This window comes from Siphateles boraxobius, unplaced genomic scaffold, assembly GCF_051911475.1.
Source record: "Siphateles boraxobius isolate OS27281-9 unplaced genomic scaffold, OSU_SipBor_1 11, whole genome shotgun sequence".
Lineage (NCBI taxonomy): Eukaryota > Metazoa > Chordata > Actinopteri > Cypriniformes > Leuciscidae > Siphateles > Siphateles boraxobius.
In genome coordinates, this window is record NW_027508711.1 from 6,895,942 (window position 1) to 6,920,102 (window position 24,161).

At 38.5% G+C, this 24,161-nt stretch overlaps 2 protein-coding genes across 8 annotated transcripts in view; one reads left to right on the top strand and one right to left on the bottom strand.

The window, feature by feature from the left end:
- LOC143701134 (uncharacterized) overlaps positions 1-24,161 on the top strand; it is a 65,275-nt gene that overhangs the window by 2,193 nt on the left and 38,921 nt on the right. Inside the window, exons 2-3 of one of the 3 annotated variants that reach the window (XM_077194764.1) lie at positions 18,774-19,157; positions 19,330-19,406. The exons of 1 other annotated variant lie outside the window; for it this stretch is intronic. In XM_077194764.1, the coding sequence (XP_077050879.1) occupies positions 18,774-19,145 (372 nt within the window). In that variant the 3' untranslated portion in view covers positions 19,146-19,157; positions 19,330-19,406. Of the gene's footprint in view, positions 1-18,773; positions 19,238-19,329; positions 19,407-24,161 lie in introns of those variants that run through there. One more of the 3 variants, XM_077194763.1, reaches the window with a different exon arrangement.
- Positions 1,437-23,451, bottom strand: LOC143701077 (uncharacterized). 5 transcript variants are annotated; one of them, XM_077194759.1, is made up of 5 exons: positions 23,072-23,451; positions 15,236-15,347; positions 14,181-14,278; positions 5,547-5,657; positions 1,437-3,431 (listed from the first exon to the last, which is right to left on the bottom strand). In XM_077194759.1, exon 5 carries the CDS (start codon positions 3,427-3,429, stop codon positions 2,614-2,616), a length of 816 nt encoding a protein of 271 aa, XP_077050874.1. In that variant the 5' UTR covers positions 3,430-3,431; positions 5,547-5,657; positions 14,181-14,278; positions 15,236-15,347; positions 23,072-23,451; the 3' UTR covers positions 1,437-2,613. The 5 variants fall into 5 exon arrangements, with proteins under 5 accessions (XP_077050874.1, XP_077050877.1, XP_077050873.1 ...); XM_077194762.1 differs by lacking the exons at positions 5,547-5,657; positions 23,072-23,451 and adding an exon at positions 15,410-15,432 and having other exon boundaries at positions 15,236-15,261; XM_077194758.1 differs by lacking the exons at positions 15,236-15,347; positions 23,072-23,451 and having other exon boundaries at positions 14,181-14,327.

Consider the following 24,161-nt stretch of genomic DNA (forward strand, 5'->3'; position numbering starts at 1 on the left):
ACTGCCCAGTCCTTCAGCCCTCACTTCACTGCCTCACATAAGCCCTTCGTCTCCACCATACGCTTCCTGTTCAGTACATTGTGGATCCACCTTGAGCTGATAGTTTGCCAGCTCCTCGTCACTCCGGCTCTGCCTTGGTCAGTCCTCACTCTGCCATCACCATGGACTTACGGCCTTTGTCTCTGACTCGTCTCTCCACCGTTTTGACTCTGCCTTCCCTCCGGCACCACCTCAGTCCTCGGGCGCACCGGCTCCGCCTCAGTCCTCCAGCAACTTGGCTTCGCCTCAGCTGCTCATCTCAGTGTCTCCGCCTTGGTCTTCAGAGCCTTCTGTGGGCGCCAGCTCCATCTCAGTCAGTCTTTCCCCTGGCTTTGCCTGCCAAGTCTCCACTATGGCTCCTTCCTCCCTCAACCATGTGTCCTGGTCGTCCTTCTGAGGGTTCTGTCCACCTTTGTCTCCGCCCTCCTCCTAGAGGTCCTATCCAGTCTGCTCAGTGTCTTCCGCCTAAGCCCCCTCCCACCCTCGGTGGAAATATAAGGGATTCCTGAGTTATGGTTTGTTTTGTCAAGTGTTATCTTGCCTGTGTTTGTTTTGTATTGGTTTTGCATGTTTTCTAGTTGTTTAATGAGTTTGTATTTGTTTCTATGGGTTTTCTTTTATTTGATCATCATGTGCACCTGTTGTTCATTTCATTGATTAGTTTTCCTGGCTATTTAAGACCTAATCTTTCATTCACTGTCTGTTCTCATCCGATTTATCAGATGTTCTGTTCCAGTTGAGTCTAATCTAAGTATCTGGAGTGTTTTGTTTGGAGTTTCTGGTTTATAAAATAAAAACTGCTGCATTTAGATCTGTTTTATTATTGCAACCAAAGCTGACAGCAGCACTTAAACAACATGTGTTGTGTTTAAATTTGCTTTCAAAAATAAATGTATTTGTAGCGAGCAGGACAAGGCAGAGGGTCGTGAGAGATACAAGACCGGCGGGTGTCGTTCATTAGCAATCACGCCACCGGCCTCGCGCCATTCTCTCACGGCCCTCGGCCTCGTCCTGCGCGCCACAATATTGCTCCAGTAAGGACAATTTTGCCACAGCATCGTCATATTATCTAGTATTTAAAGCAGCAGCTGACTGCTGTGTTTTAGTAATTTACAATAAGTTACTTAAAAATACTTCGTATTAAAGGAACACGCCACCGTTTTTTGAAATAGGGGTTATTCACAGTCCCCCCTACATTTAGATAGGTGGGCAAACGATTTTTGTCTTACTCTGGCTTAGCTTAGCATAATGAATGGAATCCTTTGTTTCCGGATAATGGAATAGACTACTAATTGCCTCAGAAGACTCACTGACTAACTATCACTGACTATTTTAATCTAGTTTATTGAACAGAAATCCCCCCCCCCCCCCCCACACACCACACACAAATCCATACATAAAGCACAGACATTTTATTAATTTAAAAAAGTGGGAAAAAAGTACAAGGTTGCTGAAAAGATTTTCTTTTCTCATATAGTGTAATATACAGTTTCTCTCAAATCATTACATCCATAATAATAATTCAAAGAAATTTATTATGCATGAATACAAAATAATTTACAAATTCACATGCGACCATACTAATTAATCTTTTAACAGTAAGACAATCTCAAAATACCGAAACACCAAATCAATGCAGAGAAAACCAGATTTTCTGGGTGTGTACAAACAGTCTTACAGGATAACAGTGCAGTTCTACATTGGCCTTTTGCCATACACGTGAATATCAAAATGATGTAGGTCAGATTTTACATTTTATTTTCCTTTGTTGAAAAAAGGTGATTCCTAACCAGGACATTTAATCATTTATCCTCTTACCAGATTACTCAGTTCACTCTACAGCCGTCACACCATGTTCCATTTTTTAAACCGCAAAACAAGGGCCTGAAAACAAACATAATGGCTGTTTTCAACATGATCTCATGTCATTTGTCCTTTGTTGCCAGAAGATGGTATTATCATAGCTTGTTGTGTAAATACCAATATATTAAAGTGAACTAAGAAGGGTTTGAGACTATATAGAAATAAGAGTTGGACATAATATTTATTATAGAAAAAGGCGCAATAATCCAAGTCAGATCTTTTGCTGAAACCCAAAAATCTTGGAAATGCCATCAAATGTTCAGTAATATTTCAAGGAAGCCTGGTATATTCATTCTGCATTACAGTAGCTGCCTAATATGCGAATTTGCTAAGGCCGGCTGTTCAAAAAAGTGAGATTCTTATCTTTAAATATTATGCATTTCTGTACCACTGTGTTGCGTATATTAGAACTGCAATTGTATATTAGACCTCCAAAAATCTCACTAAACAATATTAAAGGCATCCAAAAATCAATGCGTTTATTGGTTATGACTGGACATTACTGGACTGACTCAGTCTCATTGACATTCATGGTAACTCTACACTATGGTGTGGTATCGACATGGCACCATCTATAGGGTTACGGTTTTAAAAATACACCAAAAATGTATATGCATATAAACCTGAAGTGCAAAGTCATAATTCCAAAATAATCCACGTTACTCTACTTGATGTTTAGCCTCACCGGAAAGAGATTTTAGCAAAAGCAGATTACTTCTCGGCGATGGCGGGCAGCATGCAAGCACGAATGCGGGCTTCCTTCCACGCGCTGCGGCATTCTGCGATCCAGTGGGACACTATGGTCTGTTTGTCCATGCAGCGACTGCTCTTTCCCCTCCAGCCAGCAGGGACTTCGTCGAGCTTGTTGGGAATGCCGCTGCGCGCAGCCAGGCCCCCGTCATCCAGCTTCTTCCTGCTGAGAGGTGACCGCTGCAGGACTGTCACTGCAGTGACCGTCTCAGCCAGGCAAATCTCTGGGCAGCTGCTCTTGCGCGGGGCGTCAGCTGGCGAGGAACAGCACGGGTAGGTGTCGCTGCGTGGCCGACGCGGAGGAATGCTCCCCCTTCTGGTGGGGAGCGCTATCGCACCTCTGTGGCTGTAGAGGTACTCCAGCGGATCTGCAGGGCTGGGGACGTCATCTCTGCATCCGTTGTCGTCCTCTGGGGCGGCTTGGGCCTGCAGTGGTTCTGATGGAGCAGATCTGGTGGTCTCTTTCTCTTTATTAACTTGTTCAACTGTCTGGTCGTTGCTCATGGAGGTGTCGGGCAGTGGAGACTGCAGATGCTGGCGCAGGCGTTGCAGTCGTAGGCAGGGCTTTGGGGAATCCAAAGGGCCGATGGAGAGGATGTCACAGTCGGGCTCATGCAGAGGGAAGGTAGGCCGGGCCAGATGGCAGATGGAGAGGAAGTAGTCCTGTGTGGTGGTGTGCTGGCTGTTGGTCTGGTTCAGGTCCTGTACCAGCTCCTCATAGCCCTCTCTGATGGTGGGGAGGCCCCGTTTAGCCAGTAATCTGGACCTGGGACGCATGACTGTAAAAACGGAAATAGTGCTTCATTAAATAGATATGTACATGATAAGGGGGGAAAAAATGGGTAAGACGTTAGTTTAGGGTCCAATTCTCACTATTAACTAGTAGATTAGCATGCACATTACTAGGATATTAGCTGTTTATTAGTACTTATAAAGCACATATTAATGCCTTATTCTGCACAAACCAGATTCTACATCCTTAATTCGTCCAATACCCAAACTTAACAACTACCTTACTAACTATTAATAAGCAGTAATTAGGAGTTTACTGAGGCAAACGTCATAGTTAGATCCAAATCTTAAGTGTGACCGAAAAAAAAATACATAGCATATCATGATAACACCTTACAATATCCCATTTGATAACATGTATTAACAATATTAACAAATCATTGTAAAGTGTTACAGATTACTTTAATATCTCTATCTCGGTTGTTTCGACATAAGGATTGAGATTAAATGGATAGCAAATGGAGACTTTGCACTTGAAGGTGTGGTCAAATTTGTGGACAAAAACAGTCTTTCGTCAATAGTGTAGTGATGTATGATGCACAGTTCACACAGAAGTCAAACCAAGCAGCTTTCTGTTGGTCAACGTGACAAATCTGCATGACAAGCTTGAACCTGTTGCAAAATCTGCTCTCAGATCACACTGATTCCTATTGAAATGACTATTTTGTCTGTGAAATTCGCTAAACAATATATGTTACCTCTAAATCTCTTGGTTAAAAACATTAAGGTTTGTTACATGAAGTATTATTCTTCTCTGAAATCAGCTGTCGAGGCAGCATAGGGTGGCAATGTTCGACATGGAGCGCTGCCCCCACACATCATGCCATTCCTCATCTCTAACTGTTCCCGCAAAAATCACAAAATAAACTGCAACCAAATACACCACCTTCACTGATATACATCTGCTGGCAAACAGCAAATATATGAAAAAATAAATATTTATTAAGTATTATATACTTTTACATACAAAATTATTCTAAAAAATTAGAATTCACTATAAAACCCATTTGTTTATGATATGCTCAAGACAGGAATCACTCTTGAAATATTCATAGTCAAATTCAAATGATCTGGTCTATGATATCTACATTATTAGTATCGTCTTACTATTTCTGTTTCTCATTTTTGACAATTTGAGATAGTCGATTCAAGATAATTCCTGATCTAGGAAAGAAAAACCTCTGAATACAACTTTCTCTTGGGAACCATACCAACATGTATTCGCAATTCACAGCCATATCATTTGGTTTAAAATAAGGTTGCTTTAGTAAACATTAGGTAAGACATTAACTAATAATAAGCAATACATGGTGTATTCATCTTTTTTAATGTTAGTTAAACATCATTCTTACAGATATCATATTCACCAGCACACACACATACTCTCACTCACAGACCTTAATGCATCTCTTATTGGCTTTGACCCAATATTTGACCCACATTATTTCTGTATTCATAATTAATAACAGCATCATTTCAGAAATTATTACCTGCTCAATCCTTCCTTAATGATGGTATGTACAGTAAATGCCAGAAATCAATGTATATAATGGGAAGGATTGGTTACAGGAATATGTGCAATCCCAGTCTCCATGACAACGCCTCTTCCCATCACATCCCAGGCTGTTCTCAGATTTCACAGCAATTGGAGAGCACATACATAGACACACACAGTGAAGCAGCGCCTACACCACCCCCTGCCGCCCCATGCCCAAATCATCTGAACACTAGATGTTTATTGTGGCGGACCAATGTAAACAACCCAGCACCAATTCCCACCCATCCCTATTTTCAAATAATTTCAGTTGCCTAAACATGCTTGGATTTTCCCAGGTCTCAAATGCTCCTTCAACAATATATGAAGGAAAAAAGAACCACAACATATTTCAAGATCAAAGCAGATCTGTCTTACACATCCCATTACGAAGCACATCTGGAGTGGGTCGCTGTTTCTGACAACAGATGAAATTTAAAGTATCTCTGGCCCTAATCCTAAAATAAATTTGGAATTGTCGGATTGCTACATGTGAAAACCTGATGTATAATGAAACCATACCCTTCCCTGGTTTGCATTAAGGCCAGTGGTGTGAGTTGCGTCCCACCTGAGATGGGTCTCTCCGGCTGCCTGGTTTTGCTGTGGATCTCTTATTCTTCCTCCACTCCTCTCGTTTCGTCTCCTCTTCCCTGCCTTAGCTCAGAGCCTCCAACTGCTGCTACACACAAAAATAATGATTTTCTCCGTCTCTCCCTCCCTCTTTCTCTCTTGCCTGTTTGCTTGCTCGCCCTCTCCCGTGCGCCTCACTCTCTCTCCACCCTTGGTCAGTGCTAAAAATAGCACCTTCGTTCCCGTCCCCGTGGCTGCGAAGAATCATTTGCAAAACGGATTTTACCGGTGTGGTGGGGAGAAAGAAAACAGGAGAGGGGAAGAAGTTTGTATCACAGTATAGAAAAATAGTCTGAGAAAATAAGAACCTCCTGAACCATACCCCTAAATGAGTAATAGATAATAAACAGATTGTAATTGCCATTGATTAAAAGAACCCTAAAGTTAAAAAGGGACATGATGCATATAGGGGTGGGAGATATTGACAAAAATGAATATCTCGATTTTTTTTTTCAATACCTCGATATCGATATTCAGACGATATTTTTGCAATCCTTCAAAGAAATGTGCAAACTAACAAAAAAGGTCCAGTTGGTCTTTTGATTTGCTGCATTTGAAATATTATTGTATAGAATTACTAGTACATAAAGATATGAGACATTGTTGATTTAAAGACTCCAAAACTTTTTAAAATAATAAAATATTATTCAATAAAGTATTTATTGTTCTTTTATATTTTTAATAGGGGTGTAACGGTTCACAAAATTCACGGTTCGGTTTGATACGATACAGTGGTGTCACGGTTCGGTACGTTTTCGATACAGCACAAATAAAGAAATGCCATAGAAATTTCCTATTTATTGAAAGAAATATTTTTAAATAATTGTGAGTTTTCCTACATCTTGAAACTTTTAGTTTTATAAATGGGGGTAATCTTTGAAGGATGAACAAAATGTTTTGGTCATCACATTAAAAATAACATTTAAATAACATGAGTTTTGAAGTGCTGGAAAAAGATGTGTGACGTACTTGAAAGCATTTTAATATTTCTGCCAAACTTCCATGGTTACAAATTAGTGTTACTAAATTAAATCCATGGTGAATGATCTGTGGACTTAAAACCTATAACTAGTTCATTCATGGAAGTTGGAACGACGATGTTTCTCCTGTTTTCCACGTCAGTGCTGTTTGATCCGTTAATAACGGAGAAATTGCAACGCTTCTCACTAGATCGCCCAGCGATGTTATTACTTAAGTGGCGAATTCAAAAGCTTTGTTCACTGGATCTCTTATGTAATACCCATAGATAGACATGATGTCTATGGTAGTACCGTACCGGTGTCGCTTACTCACTTACATTCGTCCGAACTGATAAACGGTCCGTGGCGTGAAGCACAAAATAATGAGTTTCGTTCCGATTTCATTACATTTGTTATTTGATGTTGCGCAACGTTGTGGTGTTCGCTCCAGCGCGGATTTTGGTCGGCAGAATTGTCGAACCACCGGAATGGTTCGGTTTGCGTACCGAACCGATCTCTTGGGAAAATATTCCATCTTTTGGACTCATTATAAAACAATTTTCTAATGATGCAATCACGAAGCTCGCCACTTGAGGACGCCACAGACATTTAAAGTGTAAATTGCAGGTTACATTTTTCACGAAGATAATGCAATGTGCTTATTAAACAAAGATAAGAACCGCCCACCATTGTTTTGTATGTTTTTTATACCAAAATGCTGAATATAATATGAAAATGAATATAAAAGAAAAAATGGTGTTGATGAATGAAATAACCCAATTGTAAACATACTCGTGTGTGCTAGGTATGAGATTACCGTGATTCTGTCTGAAATTAGTGTAAACTATTCGCAAAACAAACGGGTTCAGGCAGCATGCGTCAAAACAAAGCCGTCAAAACCATGCTGCGTCAGATTAATGGATTATTTGATCATGATTTTTTACTTTTCACACCGTTTTAAAAATAAAAACAGACAGTAGGCTACAGTATACAGTATACTCATAACTTCGAATTTTATTATAATTGTATTTCATATAATATACAATAATGTATTTTTTACTTATATCAAATGTGATAATTGCTAGTAGGATTTAAAATATCAAAATATGCTCCCCATACACATTTTAAATGAAATAATGATGTCATAATATTGTGAGATTTACACCATTATGGAAACAATAGAGAATGAATCGACATTCTCTGTGATCAATTCACTCTTGGGTAGCATTTTTCGACATGGCAGCACAAATCATATGAACACCGGTCACGCGCGGCGCGGGTCGAGCTGCTTCCACTAAACTCCAAAACGCGTTCACCTCACGGCAGCACATACTCTCCTATGGCGTTATTTTTTAGTCAAAAGTTATGAGCGTGTAAGACATGCTCACGAGCACATTATGTTATTTCACACGCGCAAAAATGAACCTTCAGCTGGCATGATAAAAGTACTCGCGCACAAATTCAACAACCTAGAGGTGTACAGGTAGCTGCGAGCGAGCGCCTGGCATACTCTCATTGGTTAACTCTGCTTGTACAGTGGAATCCTGCTCGCGCGCAGCGGGCTTCTGCTCGCGGAGTGCTGTTTTGCTCGCTCAGCTGATTTCTGCTCCCTCGAGTCTACATGACTTTTGACAATTTGGGGGCGGAACCAAGGAGGGCACTGACCCTCTTATGATTGGTCACTTTAATCGTAATCACAACCACAGGGACATCTTTGTACCTTGATTGACAGCTCTCATTACAGGAAGTCAGAGTCAAAGGATCTGACGGAGTTTTTATTTTTTTATTATTTTTTTTAATGAATTTAAACTGTATATAAAATCCTTAAAAACTTTGAAAGGTCCTAAAGCACAAAAAATATATGATACCCTAAAACACTTCCCAACTAAGATAAATGGATGAACAAAGACTGAATTCTCCCCTTATGTCATGTTATATTATAATTCCTTACCGTTTATTTATTAAAATGTTTATTTTGCTTACAAATATCCTTATTTTTGTACTAAGACTACATTTATATTCTTGTTGTATTAAGAGCTGCTCCCTCTGACTATAATGTCCTTGTATCCTATTCTAAAGAAAAGGAAGGTATGCAGCCATGTTTGTCTGTAAATCTTGATATTTTCAATAAAAATAAAAAAACTCCGTCAGATACTTTGACTCCGTGCTTCCTGTAATGAGAGCTGTCAATCAAAGTACAAAGATGTCCCTGTGGTTGTGATTACGATTAAAGTGACCAATCATAAGAGGGTCAGTGCCCTCCTTGGTTCCGCCCCCAAATTGTCAAAAGTCATGTAGACTCGAGGGAGCAGAAATCAGCTGAGCGAGCAGAAATCCACTGCGCGAGCAAAACAGCACTCCGCGAGCAGAAGCCCGCTGCGCGCGAGCAGGATTCCACTGTACAAGCAGAGTTAACCTATGAGAGTATGCCAGGCGCTCGCAGCTACCTGTACACCTCTAGGTTGTTGAATTTGTGCGCGAGTACTTTTATCATGCCAGCTGAAGGTTCATTTTTGCGCGTGTGAAATAACATAATGTGCTTGTGAGCATGTCTTACACGCTCATAACTTTTGACTAAAAAATAACTCCATACTCTCCACTGCTGAGTCCATCGGGTGGCATAGTCCACACAAACACCTGTCAAACACAGCGATAGGGACATCGACCTCTTTTTTTCTTTCTGACAATGAGCATCGCTAATTAGTTGCGATTTAGCACACGCAATATCGCGTTCTGTCTGCAGATGCCAGCAAAAGGGTCATTGTGCCTGTGCAGTGTGTTTATCTCTACAGCTCTGATTAGGACTACGAACACCGTAAGTAAATAATGTCTTCAGTTATTGTCCCTCCTTGCTATTCTACATGACGACAAGATTTTGGAAAGACTTTGGCTTGTTCCCCAATGTTATCCGGGTTAGCACCAGGTTGACCTAGGCTAGCTCTAGCTACTCACCATGACACCTGGCCAACCCTACACTCATTTTCCTCACACCAAGCATTTATAACTCTTTGTTTGAGGGCCATGATTTCTGGCAATTTCCTCCCCTCTCTAACGTCTGACTGGTTCAAAATTGTCCATAGTCAAGCCACACACAGAAGGAATCTAGCGGAGTATGGGTTGCTACTCCCTTTTATGGCGTCATCACCAGTTACGGTAAAAAACATGCTACCTTTGAAGAAACCCCAATAAATGTTATTTTAACGCATTAAGACAGACATTTTTTAATATTTACATTTTGAGCACTTTAATCCACACATTAATTGGTTGTGGTGGTTAACCTGCAATTTACACTTTAAGAAAAACTTTTTAACTTCAGATCATTTTTCCGCAAACAACGCATATTTTGCCTTTTCTGGCAGCTATTTTATTAATCGTCGTCGGCTTTAGTCTTTACGAGTTTGGATTGTTGCTTCAACCTAAGAAACGTCACAACCATAGACTGTAAAAAAAATATGGACGTAGTGTCCATGACGTCACCCGTAGGTTTCTGAAGAGCGCTTTTGAAGCCTAAAGTGGGCGGAGTCGCTCATCGCCATCTTGGAAGCACGTCACAGTGCGTCACTCCTGGATAAACGAAAATGTGGCAAAAAGGCAGGACGTGGGTGAAGTTGAGGTGCCTGGATGCTGAAACTACGCCTGGATGCTGAAACTACGCCCGCCTAGCTCGACGTGATCGAGTTTGCTCAGGCTAAGCTAATGTGTTACTGGCCTCGTGCTAAAGTGACAGCTGACTTGAAGAAGTAGGCCTAAAGCCAAAAGTTAAAGTTCATGTTTTTGCCCTTTGAAATACTATAATAGTTAAAAGACATAACTAACCGTGAGACTATGTGTATTGTGATGCATTATTATTCTCATGCAGTAACTTACAATATTTGCTCTGAGCGTGTGTGTGAAAGTGATTCATGCGCATACATGTCAGTCAGCGCGGCATCGCACGTCAAGTTCGTAGAGAGCTTTATTCAGTCCATTTTAAATTCTGATAGATATTACCTAAGAAGTTCAAGTAATGCACTAGAAATCCGCGCTCATTTAAGGGATGGAGAGAAAGCACTGACACCGGCAGGATTTCATCTGACGGACGGTACTTTTTATTTAACAATAAAAAGTTAAATTATATAATATATTATAGTCTCTCTGTTCCGTAAGATCAACGGTACAGCAGGACGAGTGTGGCCTCTATATCTTAGACGTTTTTAAATCTGAACTCCAAAAAGCAATGATATTGTCAGACATCCATAAGTGCATGTCCACAGAGGAAAACAACTGAAGAACAGCGCTGGTTGTTCTCTCGACAACGACGGAATCCAACGGCGTGGGCGAAGGTAAAAGGGCGGCATATAATAAACTGTATGAAATAATCGCGAAAAAAGTACAAACACGGCAGAGATGACAAATTCAGCAGCTGGAATCAGCTGAGGTGACATGATGGCTAACAGAGAGCAGACAAACGGCTAGTAACAGCAGCGGTGATCCACCTGTCGATCAAGTGGCCACGCCAACATTCTAAAAAAAAGACACCAGGCTGTAAACATTTTTTTCTGCGGTAAAGTTGGGCATTTTAACATGGGGGAGATACAGATTTGACTCACTTTTGCTGCCAGCCTCAAGCGGCCAGTCGATGAATTGCAGTTTAATTCACTTCCGTGTTGGTTTCAAGAGAGAGACAGGGAGATTGCCGCTTGGTCACAACACACAGGTAAGAAATTCGTAGTTGTATTGCAAATTAGTAGCAGCTTACTCTCGTGCAATTGAGGAACGATCGTGATTTTGTACAAAAAATAAAATAAAAAACAGTCAAACAAACCCCTACAGTATTAAAATCGCTACATATAATTGTTTAGAAGGTTATAGTGTGTGTTATTTGTTTTCTCTTAAACTTCCTTCAGCTCTTTTCATGTTTGGGGGGTTGGATTGTACAAATTATGAAATATTCGATATTCCAATTTTTGGGGATATATATACCATAATGGAATCACATTATGATATAAATGTTTTTCTCCAAAACACGTTGAATTTTTTATGAGTAAAATATCTCTGAAGTATATTCCCATTAATATTTACCTTTTTTAGCACACCAGGGTGACTAGGAACATGAAATTGTCTAGCTTTGACTTCGTTTCACTGGAGTTTAAATATGAGGAAACACAAAGGCCAAATTCCCTTAAACATCCATCACAATGAGTAAAACCAAAGCATATAGTTGTGATGTGCAGCAAAAGATTGGTGAGCATCACAAAATAGAAAGTGGCTGTAAGAAAATAGCTAAAGAATTGAAAATCCCCATTTTGACCATCAGGCCAATAATTAAGAAGTTCCAATCAACTAAAGATGTTACTAATCTGCCAGGAAGAAGACGTGTGTCTATATCGTACTATAATGAGGAGGAGAGTTTGAGTGGCCAAAGACTCTTCAAGGATCACAGATGGAGAATTTGGAGGAGAGTTTGAGTGGCCAAAGACTCTTCAAGGATCACAGATGGAGAATTGCAAAGATTACTTTAGTCTTGGGGTCAGAAAGCCTATTAAATTTTTTTTTAAATCAAACAATCCCTACATCACCACAAGTTGTTTGGGAGGGTTTCAAGAAAAATCCTCCTCGCTCGTCCAAAAACAAACTCCAGCATATTCAGTTGCCAGACACGACTGGAACTTTAAACGGCACAGGGTTCTGTGGTCAGATGAAACAAAAAAAAGAGCTTTTTGGCAGCAAACACGCTAGATGGGTTTGGTGCACACAAGGATAAAAAGTACCCTAATATGTACAGTTTAATATACCGTTGGATCTTTAATGTTGTGGGCATTTTTTTTTTGCTGGAGGTCCTGGACTTCTTGTTCAGATACATGGCATCGTGGATACTATCAAATATCAACAGATAAAAAAATCAAAACCTGACGTCTTCTGCTAGAAATCTTATAATGGGTCGTGGTTGGATCTTCCGTCACGACAACGATCCCAAACAAACACCAAAATCAACAAAAAAAATTGTTACGGAGCACAAAATGAAGCTTCTGCCATGACCGTCTCAGTTCCCTGACCTGATGAGTTGAGGGAACTGATGAGAAGAAGCTCAACTCAAATTGTAAAAATTATGATCACTGTGGATTCACAGATCCACTTGGATCTGTGAATCTGCAGGATCTGGAGAGATTCTGTGGAGGAATGATCTCTGATCTCTTGTCAGTTGTTCTCCAAACTCATCAGGCATTATAGGAGAAAACCCAGAGCTGTTATCTTGGCAAAAGGAGATTGCAAAAAGTATTTTAATAAAAGGGTGCCAATAATTGTGGCCAACGTGTTTTGAAGAAAAAAACATTTATTTAATAATGTGATTTCCCCTCCACTTTCAATTATTTCACTTCAATGAAAGGTTAGATTTCATTGAAATGAAATGGAACTGGCATTTTTTTGAATGAAAGATCAGAAGGATTAATTTATTTTTTACAGCCAGTTTTGATCACATTTACCAGGGGTGCCATTAATTCTGAGCACGACTGTATAACATAGATGAAATAACCCCCTGTAGCAGATCTATATAGGTGGAGCTGGGGAAGGAGGAGGGTTTCTGGAAGAACTTTAGGCTTAGGTTGAGCCGCAGCTCATTGGCTGCTGATAACACACAAACCAATCAGCTGTGCTATGTAGATAATGATGCGATCATTAACAAACTGAGTTAAGGACCCATTAGCCTGCGCCATCTAGTGTTTCATGACAGAATGTTTTATTTAAGGCCAACTAACATAAAAGTGTGACCACACTGGTCCATTTCTGATACCAAGTCAACAGTCATAATTTAATTATCCAATATCATGCATTGCTCCCTTATGGTTGCTTTTTTACGAGGAGGAAATAAGCATGTCAATTGTAAGTAATTTTAGAGATATGCCTATTTTTTGACCTTGGTTTGCTGAGTGGTGCTCTTATCTTGAGTGAAGAGAGTGTTTATTATACAGCTATATATAGCTCCGTCTGCAGGTTTATTGAGCCCTCATTGACCTTTCATCATGTTCACATTGCTGTCAAACAGTGGAAGGGCAGTAAACTTGTGAGCGTCAATATAACAAACAGCACGGCTGTATAGGTGTCAATTCACCACACGTGTATAGACTGTACATGCAATGGAAAACTCAAGAAAAATACACGGAGTAATATTATGTATACTATAGTCCTTCTCAAGCCAAACTGTATGGAAGCTTGTTTCCGCCATTAAATAAATAAATAATAATTGCGAGATGTAAACTCGCAATTGTGAGAAAAAAAGTCAGAATTGTGAGATAAAAAGTCGCAATTATTATTATTATTTATTTTTATCTCACAATTCTGACTTTTTTTCTCACAATTGCAAGTTTACATCTCGCAATTATTATTTATTTATTTAGTGGCGGAAACAAGCTTCCATAAAACTGACATACACTCTCAGAAAAAAAAGGTATAAGCTATCACTGGGATGGCACCAAGCTTCTATGTACCATTTAGGTATATACATTTGGTACTAATATGTACCTTTGAGATACTAATATGCACTCTTTATGTACAAAGGTGTACCTTTTGAAAGGGTACCGCCCCAGTGACAGCTTTTGTAAATAAACATGTTTTTGTCATGCAAAGTCCGTTACCTGTGATGGTAGATAGCTGTCCCGTATATTCCACGTCTGTTGGAAGAACTGTTATCAGATGATATCGTCAACATAAGCTTCATAAAAGGTAGACTGCCCTGTTTAAGCCACAAACATCATGTTCAGTCTCAAAAGTGTTTGTCTGACAAGGAAGGGTGTGAGAAAAAGAGAGAGCGAGTGCAAGGGAGGGACCTGTTGAGAGGGAGGTGGTTGTTTTGAAGGTGGAGCAGTTTGGAAATAAGCATGTTTACAGACCAGCCCTGTTATATTCAATATAATCCCATTCCATTTATCTCACTTCTGGTCAGAGGTCAAATGAGAAGATTTTCAGTCTGCTCTGATTGAATTCACTCCACTTAAAGCAGTGTTATTTTAGTATCAAGCATCTAGTATAACACGCACGATTCAGAATGACTGCAGAAAGGGCAACTACACTTTAACATAAACAATACCAGACAAGGAACAGAAAGAAACAAAATGAACTAATCAAGACCAGCTGAACAGAATGATTAATTATGGGTAACCTAGGTGACAAACTAGGAAATCAGATCAAATAATGATAGGGAAACAGAACTGAATAAAAACACACTAAACAAAACTACGAACCTGACAGATATTATATTATAGTTTTTTATTAATATTTTGAATACTTTTTATTTTTATATTTTCCATTTTCATTTTAGCTTTAGTAAATGTGTTGTGCTGACTATATGTCTATAGTTTTTATATATTTTATTTCAGTTTTAGTTATTTTAGTAAATCAAGTAAATAAATAAATAAATAATGCCTTGGCAACTACCTGAAATAAAGTAAGTTTAATTTTTTTTTCCAACTTAAAAATATTTGAATTTTGTTACCCTGACTCAGGGATTGACTGGCCAAAGGAAGCACTGGGCCAGGTGCACAATTACACAATTTATTGAAAAAGTCCTTTTGATTTTATTTAATCATTTGATGAATTATCAAAGACTTGAACATAGATCTCTAAGAACACATGCAATGTCCTCTTAAATACTCCTCCCAAAAAATTTAAGATTCTCTCAGAATTTACTCACCCTCATGCTGTCCCAGATGTCACTTTCTTCAGATAAACACACATAGAGATTTCAAGAAAAATAATGGTTATAATATATAATGGAAGTGTGTTGGATCCCCAAAAGTTGACACCTAAAAAACAACACAAAGTGTACATCAGGGGTGTTTAATACTGTTCCTGGAGATCTACCTACCTTCACAGTTCAGCTGCAACCCTGATCAAACACTACTGAACCAGCTAAATAAGGGCTGTGTCCAAAAACTTAGGCTGCCTCCCTGCCTTATCAGGCAATGACGTAGTTGGCAGCATTTAGACACAAAGGTACCTCACAAAACTGAATTCAGACAGACTTCTGAAGCAGAGTAACATTCTAGACTAATGTGAGCATGCATTTACTCATCTCACTTGCACAAAAACAGATTCTGTATTCATCAAAATGAAGACAAATTGTGAAATGCAAACAAATAGAATATTATGCAAACCTGCAATAATTAAATAGAGATACACTTTATGTATTTAATCCACTTTAACTTGTGTTTGCTGCTGACATTCGATAATCCAGTTCAACCAAACCAATAAGCAAAAATAACTTTAGATAAACATCACATTACTTTCCATAAAAAGTAATTAAGTAATGTAATTAGTTACTTTTTTAGGGAGTAACACAATATTGTAATGCATTACTTTTGAAAGTAACTTTGGTTACACTTTATTTTAAGGTGTCATTGTTACAGTGTAATTATATTTTTAAGTACGGAGTAATATTAAGTAACTACATGTACTTACTCTAGGGTTATGGTAGGATTAGGATTTGGTTGAGGGTTAGTTCCATGTAATTATACATAATTTACTGTTATTACTATGGTAAGTACATATGTAAAAAGGAGACTGTAAAATAAAGTGTTACCGTAACTTTTCCCAACACTGCTTTTATCATTAAAGGCGCATTGTGTAATATTTCACAGGATCTTTTGACAGAAATGCAATATAAGATTCATAACTATGTTTTCAGTGGTGTATAAAGACCTTGCATAATGAACTGTTATGTTTTTATTACCTTAGAATGAGACATTTATATCCCCATAACTGCGGGCACCCCCTTCTATGGAGGTCATATGTTGTCATGTTTCTGTAGCCGACAGCGAACAAACTTCTTGAAAAATAAGTTTTCAGTGGTGTATAAAGACCTTACTTAATGAACCTTTATATTTGTATTACCTTAGAATGAGCAGTTTTACTGAATAATTAAGTAAACATATTTCTTAATTTATCCTTGTAAAGAAACCTCATTGCTGAACTGGCTACTCTCTGCTGTCTCAGACGATGACATATTTTCCTGTTGGCCACCGTAACTTTTGTTGGTTGCAATTCGTAACCTCACCACTAGATGCCGCTAAAAATCACACACTGCACCTTTAATATGTAATGTTCTAACCGGCTGCTTTTGCAATAAAAACGGTGAATAAAAATGTCAGACAAATGCAGTGAAAATCAATGGTTCTGGAAATTTGAGGTAAATCTTGAAATTCAGCAGTAAAAATGTAAAAATAAAACAAATATTTAGAATTCTAGATGAAAGAGTTTACAATTTTTTTTTTTTTTTTTACAGTACCTCTGTCCAACAGCGACACCAATGAACAAATTTATGGCAAAATTAAATAAAAACTCAAATGAGTGGAGGCAATGCTTCCACTTCACTGTAATTGGATGATCAATGCAATAATGCACACCTATCATGTCAGCAACTGCTCACAGCCTAAATTGGTCAAACTGGAGCAAATTGTTGGATTAATTCAAGCTAAAAATGAATTAGAGCTATTTGAAATAATGGCCTGTGAGGTATTTTTTTTTTTAGTGAGTCCTCAGCTCAATTAAACTAAACTGTCTTCGTGCCTGTGACCATTTGTCCAAGTGCTAATGTATTAGTACTTCCAAATGCTATTTTGGGGGATTTGGAATGAAAGACAAAAATTATTAGGAGGAAGATGAGAGAATGAGGATTAGGAAAAGATAATAAATATAAGTATTATTAAAAAGAATAAGATAAAAAGAATAATATTCAAAGAAAGACAGGGGACAGAGTCTTCTGTGCTAAGTAGGTCGACGTGAGTCAGATGAAGGAAGAACAAAATGAGTGACAAGAGGGAATACAGAAGAACTATGGAGCTTTATAATAAGGACTGTAATAGCACAGGCACGTCGGGCAGTGAGTGCTGAAAGACAGAAAACCATGGCAACACATGCGGATCATGCTACAAACTGAACTGTGTTGCCCTCAGTGAACTACAGTCACACCCAGCTGATATATTCTCAAACTCATAGCCATCTTGTACTGGCAGCGACTCTCAGCAATGATGAGATTCACTTTCCTTTTCAACTGAATCATGTATGACTGCTCCAGGAGACCAAGCACATTTAAAGTCACAATGAAATCAAAATGGACAATTATTTTTTTCTTTCTCTCTCTGAAAATTGCTGTCACACCTTGCGTCTCAATGTCCATATTATCCATCCTAAACAGTATGTGAGATTAAAATAAGTGTGTCCCAAAGCATAGTATGTTGAAAATAGTATGCCAGAAGTCTCCGGATGGTCTACTACTTCCGGTCGATTTTCGAAGTGTTGATCCGTGCACACTATAAAGGCTAATGTTGCCCACAACCCATCGCGCTTTGGAAATGGATTCAGTTCAGAACTACAAACACAAGTTAAAAGTGTTCAGAAAACTAACAAAAACATGGCAGATGTGCGCGACCGACTGTGAGAGGTTTAAATAAAGGTTTGAGTTACTAATCAAAATTTAACTTGATAAAAAAAACATTTAATGTTATCTGTAACAATGTGGACTTTTATAAAGATCCGTTTGGCCATTAACTCATTTGAGGAGAGTTCTCTGCATGAAAGACCCCGCGACTGCAGATCAACGTGCTACTACTACATTTCTCTCTGATATGGTAGGAAATAAAATGAAATTAAATGTGACATTTTAACTGTGACAAGATGATTGACAGGCGAGTTTACGGTGATAGGATGCGACAGAGAGCAACTGTTAAAGCAATTGTATGACGTGACATTATGTCCCAAAGCTTGTGTATTCTTTTGCTAGTATCTACTTTTTCTTCACAAAAAGTGTACATACTTTTAGGGCATAGTATATGTAGGCGAATTGAGACGCAGCAACAGTCACACACCATTTGGACTTTGTTTTTCTGTTTGCTCTGAAAACTTAAGTGTACTTAAGTTCCTTTATTTCTGTTCATTCCTGTTGGGTTTCATCTATGGTTAAATTGTGTTGGATTTCTGTTTTCTGTTTGTGGATATACCTGGATTTATTAAAGATGGCCTGTTTCTCTTCGTCTTCGTGTGCGTTTACAAGACAGCGTTGTGATAGAAGACCCGACCCAGAAGTGATTTACACTACACATTGCATATTGAATGTTCTTTTCGTCTCATGTTTTTTATTGTGGCTTTTTTTTTTTCACCATGGACAATCATCTCGCACATCTATCAAACTTCCCGGATGACTGCCTCGTTTCTGTGTACTGGCCTAAACACAGGAGCAGTTGTCTGCGGAGGGCCCTCAGGAGATCTTCGCTAACTATGTGGAGTGGGTGCTGGCATCCCGTGGATCAACGCTGACCGCTGGACCAGCTGACGACGACACCAGTCCCAATCCGGTGCCCAGCCAGATACCATCTCACTGTGAGGAGCTGCAGCATGAGCCCACTGTAGATGAGTACTTCTCCGCCGCAATGTTTCAGCCAGCACCAACGGAAGCGACGGAGCAGAACATCACCCCGGAGCTATTAGAGTCTGACCAGGTGCGCGAGCCGCCTGCGCCATCCATTGCTGTGGGAGTCCTTGTGGAGTACGAGGGAATGGAAGCTAACCCCGCCCACCGTTCCGCTATTGAGAGAGTACCGTTTTAAAGGACAATTTAGGTGAGTGCGGAGAGATGAATTACATGTGTCCCTTCATCATGCCAGCATGTGTATCATCGTCTTCAGTCCTGCTAACCCCGCCCCGCTTCCTTCTCCCACCACCTCTCCAGATTGCCATTATGAAGGCTTTGATTTTTGTCGGCTTTTGTTCTGTTCTCCATTCTCTCCTCAGCCACTCCTGCCACCCAGTCATTCCTGTCATGGATACACCTCAGGACTGCTGGGAGCCATCTCCTCCTGGGCGTGAGACGTCCGTGTCTCCACCTCCGGCCTCAGAACGTTCTGCTCCGCCTCGACTCATTGTTCTAGTGAGTCGGAAGGGCTGCATTATGGGTATTCTCTAGCCATTGAGCGTACAGCAGTTTTACACATTATTGCGGTGCATTGTGGGATTGAATGAGTGCACTTGATAATGGTAAAGGCTGTCCCTTCAAATAGTGCCCTATTTGAGGGTATAGGGGGCAATTTCGGACACAGCCCTTGTTTGAGAACAGTCTGTTTTTTGTTTAAATTGTTTTTTGGTAACACTAGTGGCTCAGGAGCTCTGTTCACTGATGTTTGCTTTTTGAGCAAAGGTGCACAAGTTCACATTATCACCAATATAGTTTAACAAAACAAATTATGGAACAGTTCCTTCCAAAAAGAAAGTGTTTAATTAGAAAATGTGTCATTTGATGTTATGAATGATCTGTTTGCCCATCATAACATTTCTATCAAACACTAGCCTCTGGTACTTTATTGAATAGTCACCTTAATTTATTTTAATAATCACAATCTGTTATGAACAATCTCTCAAAAAATACTTTCAATGTGTGATTACTTATCTGCACTAGTTAAAATTTTATGCTTAGTTTACCAATAGTGTTTAAAGGGGTCGTATTATGCCCTTTTATGAAGTCTTGTTTTGTTTTGGGGTTGTACTAGAATGTTTTTATACTTGATTGTTCAAAAAAAGCATAATTTTTCACATATTTTACTTTATTACAGCACCCCTCTCCCCTGTCTGGCTCAAACATACCGATTTCGAAGAAGCCCCTCCTTCCGAAATACGAAATGTGCTGTGATTGGTTAGCTGGCCTAGTGTGGCAGTGCTTAGTGCGTGTCCTGCCCCTTCATATATTTAATACTATGGTAATATATAAACGATATATAAACTAAGGTAATACAAACAGTAATCAATCACAAAATGTGCTCGCAAAAAATGTTTAATTTTCTAAGGAGAGGTTAACCGTCTTACAAAAGCGAGAGCTTACAAAAGCAACAGAAAACAAGCTATTCTCCATACAATGTGCAGCGCACAGATAAAAGGGTTTTAATATTTAATGTTGTTTATATGTCTATGTGGTAATATGCTTTAAGACAAACCATGGGCAAACTCATAAGTCAACACCATTGCTGAGTATTTTCTCATTAAAACTGCAGTGAACCAAAGACAGTCTCAAAGACGCGGTTTGAGATCACTGGTGTTTCTGACATCACAAACGACCTTGTAACCAATCAGATCAGCGTGTGATCGTCAACGAGTGGATCTTTGAGCTGGTGTGAGAGAGTGGAGGCGGGGCTCATTTGCGTATTCATAGAACCACATACTAAATGAAGCAAGGGTTTAGAGTTACATTCAAGCTATTTTAAGGCATGAAGAAATTTTTTTTGAAGGGAAAAACGTTTAATTTTGGTGATCAAAGATATGTTTTTTGTAACCTTGCAGATCTTTTTTACGCTCAAAGAGCAACATTACAACAACAAACTAAAGTGGAAAAAGTGGAAAAGCATAATAGGTACTGTAAAACTACGCTTTTTGTGCAAAGCTGAGGCATACATTTTATTTAAAGATAAAAATTAGTGACTTATATTAACAATTAAGGTATTTTATAGACAATATTGTTTGTAATTACCATAGATAGCTAAAACCTACTGCTAAATAAATCTGAAGAGCCTGTGTGCTCAGATATCTTAATAAACACGACACAGAAGGGTATTTAGGTGTAACATGAACTGGAAAGACTGCAGATTTATTTGAGCATGTGTTACCAGTTTATCACGTGCAGAATAGCGACCTGCTGTAAGATCCTTTGAGAAGATGACCTTTGTCATTCTTCCTCAGCATTTACAGCATGTTTAATGAGAGCAGGGGCTACTAAAGATGTTTCGCTCTCAGGCGACACGATACCTTTATCGACCTACTGTTCGTGACTGCTGCATCATCTCCCTGTCTCTTTAATAAATGAAGCGTGCAGCATGTGATCTGGCATCAAAGGCTTTGATCAAGCTACACATGGCATGCCAAACATAACTCATCCTCCTTTGATATTTTGAAAAACATTTTTTTTAACAGTTGAATGAGTCATTTGCTGTGTCTCCTGACTATCTAGACATACTTTTAGGCATATGGTGTACATAAGATAATGTTTTGAGACATTATATTAGACAGTAATTTTCATGTACAGGTGTCACCCGCCCTGGTTTTCTTTTCACAGCTGAGAATGTTAATCTTCTCTGTAATTTCTCTCAATATCTAACCTAATGACACGTGTTCAAATCAACAACAATTTTATAGCCTAATTATTTGTGTGGTACTACTCCGACTCCATAGATCATAATAAAATATTCAAGATAAATAAAATCCCCATGGATTATTTGCCTTTTATTATGAATATTTTAGCCTTACTGTTATCTATAAGGTAGTTTGCTCCAAAACAATGACAGAATTTGCATTTAGAAGTTATAAGCATTCAAAACTTACTCGCTGCGTCCAAAACTGCATACTCTCTTGAGTAGGTACTTATTTTGAAGAAGTCGTTTCTTCACGACCGCTAAAAAAAGTACTCTGAATTCGGACATACTTTATTTGTCACATGTTTTCGACATCACTCTGCACTTCGGCTTCAAATCAGATTTTCTGTCCAATCAAATTTTCTGTCCAAAACATGATTTTCTCAGGCTTTTTGTTCAAAATTTGAACTTTTGTTCGAAAAAACAACTTTTTTTTTGTTTGTTTAAAAACAGATGTTCTGTTATTCTTTATTTTGCTATATTGCATGTTCAGATATTCATGCTATTCTGGGGGCCATGACATTTTTGGCAGGCGGTGGCTGGCAACTTAAAAAGAAAAGAAAAAAACCTGCCGGGAAAAGAGTTATTAATAATAATGTCAGAAAACGAATGAATCTTTTAACTCTTAATCTTAATCTGTGTCTTATCTGTTTTATAACCATGGAACTTTCAGTTTGGATCTCATTTAGATTTCACTGAACTTTGCAACTTTATATATTCCCATGAGTATCACAGATGTGATTTCTAAGAGTAACCACCAGAACTCACATTCACATTTGCCAGCGAAGAGCAAAAATCAGTAGCTGAACAATACCAAACTGCCTTTCCCCATAGCAATCATTTTAATGACATGACTTTTGAAAACAGTAAAAACAGCCCTAAAGTCCGTGAAAAATCTGCGCCAAATACTGAAGGAATTAATAGATAAACAAATTGCTTTGGTGGGTAAGCTCAAAAACATCAAAGTTCAACAAGGAGAGGAGCGCGCACACAAAATCGTAGAAAATGTCTTTAACAATTAATTTTTTTATTCAGAGGCCAAATATACAAAGACAAAACGTTTTCAATTTACATTGTCATCAGAGTCGTAAATTGAAAAGGTTTTGTCTTTGTATTTGGCCTCTAAATCAAATTTTTTTTGTATAAAAAATATTCTACGTTTATGTGTGCGAGCTCCTCTTCTTGTTGAACTTTAATTACATGACTTTTAACATTTTATTAGCACAAAAAATGTGAATATAGTTCCACTATTTAGAGTAAAAATGGAAATTTAGCTAAATAGGCAGTAGGAAAGTGAGAATATTGCCGTTATTAAAGGATTAGTTCACTTCAGAATTAAAATTCCCTGATAATTTACTCACCCCCACGTCATCCAAGATGTTCATGTCTTTCTTTTTTCAGTCGAAAAGAAATTATGGTTTTTGAGGAAAAAATTCCAGGATTTTTCTCCATATAGTGGACTTCAGCGGTTTGAAGGTCCAAATTTTCAATGCAGCTTAAAAAGGCTCAGCCGAGGAATAAGGCTCTTATCTATCGAAAAATTTAAATATATATACTTTTTAACAACAAAGGCTAGCTTGCACTTGCTACACATTACGTAATACACTTTTATAGTGCAACTATAATAATGAGTAATGAACATAACTAATAATGCTCAGCTTTTACTTTCTTACTGACACTATTTAGACTGAAGGTAAAGAACAGGACCTGCGGTTGCATATCCCAGTGCTCATTTGTGTCCATTAATTCCATTGCTGACTCCAGAATGTCTCAAAGATGTTGGTGCCAGTTCATAATGGAGTCAAACCATCTTCTTAATGCAATACAAGAAAATGTGCCCCTCTTTGTTGAACATTTGACCATTTTTAAAGTCATTTTGTGAACATTTGAAGGTTGGCACAGTTGATTTAATAATCTAATTTTAACCTACAAATATACAAAATATCTAATTCTTTGTGTTGCAAACCTCTTATAACACGTCCTAAAAGAGATGTAAAGTGATTTGGAAATGGAATTTCAAAGCTAGCGTGATACACAAACTGTAAAATTACGCAATGGCATGTTACTTCACATAACACAGAAAGCAATTTGCCCTAAAACAAAAACTCCATTAGTTTGCCAGTTTTATTCAGGGATCGTTTTAAGTAACTCTTACACAATGCAGTTATATAAAACGCCACCAAGCAGAAGTGTGCGTTGGTTGAAGAGAGATAGAACAAGGCCTCAAGGTTCCAAAGGATTTTATTATTCGCAACACTGTTGAATTATTCAGGAATTTTAAGACAAAGTCAACTTCAGCGGAGCAGTGGAGTGACCATTAAAGTTTCAGTGCTGCTCTCTGTGGTAAGAAATAAAGCCATGAAATATTGATTGGATGGCATGAATGGATTTGTTTGTTTGTAAATGTTCTGTACATACTGTATGGTGGACGACAGAACATTCCTGTTGATG

Bases quoted from the DNA above. Each gene is read 5' to 3' on its own strand.
- LOC143701077 (XM_077194759.1), bottom strand. From the start codon at position 3,429: ATGCGTCCCAGGTCCAGATTACTGGCTAAACGGGGCCTCCCCACCATC.